At 47.3% G+C, this 6,327-nt stretch overlaps 1 protein-coding gene across 1 annotated transcript; it reads left to right on the top strand.

Moving 5' to 3' along the window:
• The first annotated feature begins 654 nt into the window (after window positions 1–654).
• Window positions 655–6,033, top strand: LOC103171085. The gene is made up of 4 exons (XM_007671557.3): window positions 655–906; window positions 1,641–1,790; window positions 3,447–4,025; window positions 5,551–6,033. Exons 1-4 carry the CDS (start codon window positions 892–894, stop codon window positions 5,860–5,862), a joined length of 1,056 nt encoding a protein of 351 aa, XP_007669747.1. The 5' UTR covers window positions 655–891; the 3' UTR covers window positions 5,863–6,033.
• Window positions 6,034–6,327: the final 294 nt, after the last annotated feature.

The following is a 6,327-nucleotide window of genomic DNA, read 5'->3' as shown; positions in this document are numbered from 1 at the left end:
GTGCAGGATGGAAGGATTCAGTGCTCGTCAACCTGAATGATGGGAGATTTTATCGGTCTTTGTCTGGTCCACTGGATCCTACTCCCAACACCTGACTGATAGATTGTAAGCTCCGGGGGAGCTGGGATCTGATATACTAGTTCTACTGTACTCTCCCAAGTGCTTAGGACAGTGCTCTGCATACAGTAGAGAAGCAGCATGGTGTAGTGGATAGTGCATAGGCCCTAGGAGACTGAAGGTCATAGGTTCTATTCCCAGTTCTGCCACCTGTCTGTTGTGTAACCTTGGACAAGTAGCTTCACTTCTCTGTGACTCAGTTACCTCATCTGTAAAATGGCAATCGACTGGGAGCCCCATATGGGACAGGAACTGTGTCGAACCTGATTAATTTCTATCCACCCCAACGCTTAGTACAGTGGCTGGATCGGAGTAAGCACTTAGCAAATACCACAATTATTATTATTATTTCAGTAGACACTCACTGGACGGTATTGATCAATTATGGCATTTATTAAACCTCTACTCTGTGCTGAGCACTGTGCTATTCACTGGGGTAAATACACTAAAAGGTTCAGGCAACATAATCCCTGTCCTGTGAAGAATTTACAGTTTGTCTACCTTGAAGAACCTCCCTTCCCAGTGAGCTCCTTCCTCTTTCTAGAACCATCTCTGTTCTGAAGTGGGAAGCCCTTCCCCTTGGAATGTCTATTGTTTCATCAGAGGCACGTGACCCTAGAACCTTGGATAATGTTGTTTAGAGCACAGGGGCTGGTGGCCTGGGGCCTGCTGAGGTGATCTGCTCAGGCTGCCTCCAGGAAGAAGAGCTTCGTAGACATCTGTGGTGGTTGGTCCTATTAGACAACCAGGAGGAAGGGAGGCAATTGGGAACCAATGGCGGCTAAACTGGTGAGAAGCATCTGAAGGAGCCAGGGAGCTGGGGGGGGGAAGGATGGTACCCAGGAAGGGAGAAAATGGAAGGAGCAGAGGGTCCTTCCAATATAGAGTTGCTTTATCCTTTTTTAAAGAAGTAAATGTTCTCTGCTGGGTAGGAGTGCGGGTGAGAGAGAGAGAAGTGAGAAAAGAGTTTCAGAGAAGGTATCCGTAGGGAAATTCTGATTCCATGGTCCTGGGGTTTAATCGTTGAAGAGTGTTGGCTCCAAAACTTACTTAGTACTGTGTGGTCTTGGGGCAAGTCACTTCAAAATCTCTGTGCCTCTGTTTCTTCATCTGTAAAATGGTGATCGAAGACCTGTTCTCCCTTCCCCTTAAGCTGTGAGCCCAGCATGGGCCAGGGAATGTGTTTGATCTGATTTTGAAGGCTAAAGAAGCATCAAGGGCTAGTGGAAAGAGTATGGGCTTGGGACTGTGTTCTAGTTCCACACCTGTCACTTACCTGCTGTGTGAACTTGGGCAAGTCACTTAATTTCTCTGAGCCTCAGTTTCCTCATCTACCAAATGGGGATTAAATATCTGTTCTTCCCTCTACTTAGACTGTGAGTCCCATGTGGGACAGTAACTGTGCCCAACCTCACTAGCTTGAATCAACCACAGTGCTTAGAACAGTTCTTGGCACATAATAAGCACTTAACAAATACCATAAAAAGGGTTCCCTATGATTGTTCATTGTTGCCTTCCCCCAGATGCTGGAAATTCTTACTGGAAATTCTTCTGGGATCTCCTGGAATCCGCCTGGAGGGGAAAATTCTTCAAGTGCCAGCGAAGACACAGAGGTGACAAATGTGAAGGGAGTCACAGGCCAGATGGACCACACTGGATATGAGGCATTCCAGGTAATGTTAACTCTGAAATGAAGCCACAGGGGCCATGTGCTGTGAGGTGTAGGCTTGGGCAGAGGCTGGAAGAAAGACTTGCCCGAAGTTCTACATTAAGGGAATACTTGAAAAATTTGGCTGAAATCAAAACTTTTTCACCATCTACCATTTTTAAATGCACTACAAATAGGCCATTTGGGATAACATTGGATGATCTTTTCTATGTTATTGATGCTGACTTGGGAATTGTTTGATAAGACAGCCCTGATGGTCTGATTGGGGTGAAATTGTCCCCTCCTATGCTATGGGGATTCTTTGGTAAGACATCTCGGATGGTCTGATTTTGTTTGAGACTTGGAGGAGACTTGGAGGAGGGAACTTTCTCTACGTACCACCATCTTTAAACATCCCTCCCACAGTTCTAGTACTTTGCAGAGGTTCTAGATCTAGATGAAGATCTAGCCTGAGGCTGGCAACTGGATTCATTCAGTCATTCAGTCATTCACTCATTCAATCGTATTTATTGAGTGCTTACATTGTGCAGTGCACTGTACTAAGCGCTTGGGACAGTACAATGCAATAATAAATGGACACATGCCCTGCCCACAATGATCTCACAGTCTAGGGGTGGGGAAAAGGCATTAATATAAATAAATAAATTACAGATTTGTACATAAGTATTGTGGGGCTGAGAGTAGAAAAGAGCAAAGGGAGTGAGTCAAAGCAATACGCAAGGGAGTGGAAGAAGAGGAAAGGGGGGCTTAGAGAAGACCTCTTGAAGGTGTCTTCAATAAGGCTTTGAAGAAGGGGGAGAACAACTATCTGTCAGATTTGAGGAGAGGGGGAGTTCCAGGCCAGAGGCAGGATGTGGGTGAAGGGTCAGCAGTGAGATAGACAAGATCAAGGTATGATGAGAAAGTTGGCATTAGAGGAGGGAATTGTGGGGGCTGGGTTGTGGGAGGAAAGTAGCGAGGTGAGGTAAGAGGGGAAAAGTTGACTGACTGCTTTAAAGCCAAGGGTGAGGAGGTTTCGTTTGATGCAGAGCAAGGGGAGATTGGGTTGAAGAAGTCACTCGGGCATCTGTGGGAAAAGTCGTTTGGATGAGGGGAAAGACTAGGAAGAAACCATAGCACTGATAGGCAGTGGTCCACCAGGAAGCAGAGTGGTCCAGTTGGTAGAGCATGGGCCTGGAAATCGAAAGGACCAGGGTTCTAACCCCAGCTCTGCCACTTATCTGCTGTGTGAACTTGGACAAGTCACTTCACTTCTCTGTTCCTCAGTTGCCTCATCCATAAAATGGGAATTAAGACTGGGAGCCCCACGTGGGACAGGGACTCTGTCCAAGCTGATTAGATTGTATCAACCCAAGTGCTTAGTACAGTGCCTGGCACACAGTAAGCATTTAGCAAACGCTACAATTATTATTAATTATTATCGAGATGTCCAGAGGGTCACTGGGGGGCAGAGACTTGGGGTAGAGTATGTGAGAGAGAAGGGCAGGCTCAGTGTGGCCATGGGAAGGGAGGAATAATGATAATAATACTTGTAATGTTGGTTAAGTGACTACTATGTGCTCCTCCTCTAATACTGATCCTGGTCCCCTGAGGGACAGTCTCTGAAACCCTTCCAGCAGTGATGGGAGTGGGATTCTAATCCCCTTTCTTCTTTTCCCAGGAACCAGCAATCTCACCGGACCCTGGGACTCTTCTCTCCAAACGGTCTGAGGACTCCCAGAGTGGGGAAGAGGTGGGCAGTTCAGATGTCCCTGAAGACAGTTCCATCAGGAGTCCCAGTGATTCGAGTGCCTCCATGGGGTATTATCCTTGCTACCGGACTTATGAAGAATTCTTAGGGAAAACCGGCCCATCTCTAACGCTCACAAGCAGTGCCCAGTCGAACAGGAGAGATGGCAGCAGCTGCAGTAGCGGCCAAAAGCCCCCGGAACAGGCCTGGCAGTCCTCCAGTTTCACCATGGAGAGCCACCCAAGGAGCTGGGAGAGCGTGAACACATTAACCCAAAGTAATCTCAACATGCCAAAAAGATATCAGAGTCACCTGGGCCTGCTCCCCTCCACACAAGGAGAAGGAGGCCTGGGGGAGAAGTTGGAACCCAAGATCTTTGAAATACTGAGTCCTCCTGCCCTTCAGCAAAATATGGGGGGAAAGCTGGAGCCAATCCAAAGGAAATCTCCCCAGCTGAAGCCTCTCAGCAGCCCCAAAAGAACCCAAGAGAAAAGAAGGCGCAGAAAAAAGGTCAGCAGGAAACAGTGGCATCTTGGGCAGGCTTGCTCAATAGTAATAAACAATAATAATAATAATGTGGTGTTTGTTAAGCACTTACTAAGCACCAGGCACTGTGCCAAATGCTGGAGTAGATGCAAGGTAATTGGGTTGGACTCTGTCCCACACTGGCTCACACTCTTACTCCCCATTTTACAGATGAGGGAACTGAGGCACAGAGAAGCAAAGTGATTTGCCTAAGGTCTTACAGCAGACAAGTGGTGGAGCCGGTATTAGAACCCAGGTCCTTCTGACTGCCATGGCCGTGCTCTATCCATTAGGGAGTGATTATTTGCCTCATCCTGGGTGGGGTTGGTGGGATGACTAATTTCTGAAATGCCATACCTGGAGAAGGGTTGGGGGACAGTGGCTGCTGGTGAGACACTTCACTGGAGGGAGAAGGATTGCAGATGGACAGCTTGGATGCCAAGTTCAGGAGAAGTGGGTGAGAAGTGGGCAGAGACAAGACCTGCCTTTCGGCTAACCAAGGTTGGGGAGGACAATCAATCAATCCAGGGTATTTACTGAGTGCTTACTATGTGCAGAGAAACAGCATGGCTAGTGGATAGAGCATGGGTCTAGAAGTCAGAAGGTCATGCGTGCTAATCCTGGCTCCTTCATTCATTCATTCATTCATTCATTCAATAGTATTTATTGAGCGCTTACTATGTGCAGAGCACTGTACTAAGCGATTGGAATGTACAAATCGGCAACAGATAGAGACAGTCCCTGCCCTTTGACAGTCTAATTGGAGGAGACAGGCAGACAAGAACAATGGCAATAGAGTCAAGGGGAAGAACATCTCATAAAAACAATGGCAAATAAATAGAATCAGGGTGATGTACATCTCATTAAACAAAATAAATAGGATGATGAAGATATATACAGTTGAGTGGACGTGTACAGTGCTGAAGGGGTGGGAAGGGAGGGGGGAGGAGGAGAGGGAAAGGGGGGAGAAGAGGGTTTAGCTGCGGAGAGGTGAAGGGGGGTAGAGAGAGCAGAGGGAAAAAGGGGGGAGCTCAGTCTGGGAAGGCCTCTTGGAGGAGGTGAGCTTTAAGTAGGGATTTGAAGAGGGGAAGAGAATTAGATTGACAGAGGTGAGGAGGGAGGGCATTCCAGGACCGCGGGAGGACGTGGCTCTCCACTTGTCTCTGTGTCATCTGGGCAAGTTACTTCATTTCTCTGTACCTAGGTTGCCTCCTCGTTAAAATGGGGATTAAAACTGTGAGCCGTACGTGGGTCAGGGACTGTGTCCAACCTGATTATCTTCTATCTACCCCAGCACTTAGAACAGTGCCTGGCACATAGTCAGTGCTTAACAAATACAATTATTATTATTATAGTACAACAGACTTAGCAGATCCTTTGCCTGCCTATAATGAATTTACAGTCTAGATGGTAGAGAACTAGCTGGTTTGGAAAGTTATGACTTCTGGAGGAGTAAGATTGTTCCATGGGCTTGGGATCCTCATGCCTCCTCTTGCCCCCACCCCCACAGCTTGAGCTCCAGGACAGCAGCCAAGAAGACCTCTCCTACCAGGTGCAAGGGGAATGGAAGAGTAAGTCCGCTGAGCTCCTCCCAAATAAGGAATCTTCTCCAGACAACCCCCCAAAGGCTTCTTCCGCATCCAGTTTCAGCCGCCTCGTGCGCTGGATTCGCCACACCTTCTCAAGGACGAGGAAGGTGAACCCTCAGAGAGAAAGAGGTGAGCGAAAAGGAGAGAGAAATGCCCCAGCAGAAGACAGGTCCCAGAACTCTAGAATCTGGAGACTCTGGTGCTTAAGAAGAAACCAGGCACCAGCCCTCTAGACCCTGGACAGCCCCTTGTGTTTGTGTACATCCGACGTTATGGAAAATGAGATTCGTGCAATCTGAAAATGAAATACATTCACCGAAGAACAAGTGCAAATGGCTCTGATTCCAAATTGCATGGCATTCTGATTACTTATTTTTGCAAATAAAGACTATTTCTGTGTCAACCTATCTCTTGTCTTGGCTGTGGGGCTGGAAGGAAGATTGAGAAGCATCATGGCCTATGAAAAAGAGCACAGACCTGGGAGTCAGAAAGCCTGAGTTCTAATTCCAGCTATGGCACTTGGCTGCCCTGTGACCTTGGGCAAATGGCTTAATAATAATAATAGTATTTGTTAAATGCTTACTATGTGCCAAGCACTGTTCTAAGCACTGGGGTAGATACAAGGTAATCAACTGTCCCATGTGGGGCTCACAGTCTTAATCCTCATTTTACAGATAAGGTAGCTGAGTCAACAGAAA

This window comes from Ornithorhynchus anatinus, chromosome 6, assembly GCF_004115215.2.
Source record: "Ornithorhynchus anatinus isolate Pmale09 chromosome 6, mOrnAna1.pri.v4, whole genome shotgun sequence".
In the NCBI taxonomy this organism is placed as follows: domain Eukaryota; kingdom Metazoa; phylum Chordata; class Mammalia; order Monotremata; family Ornithorhynchidae; genus Ornithorhynchus; species Ornithorhynchus anatinus.
The sequence above is the reverse complement of the archived record's forward strand: the minus strand, read 5'-3'. Positions and strand labels throughout refer to the sequence as shown.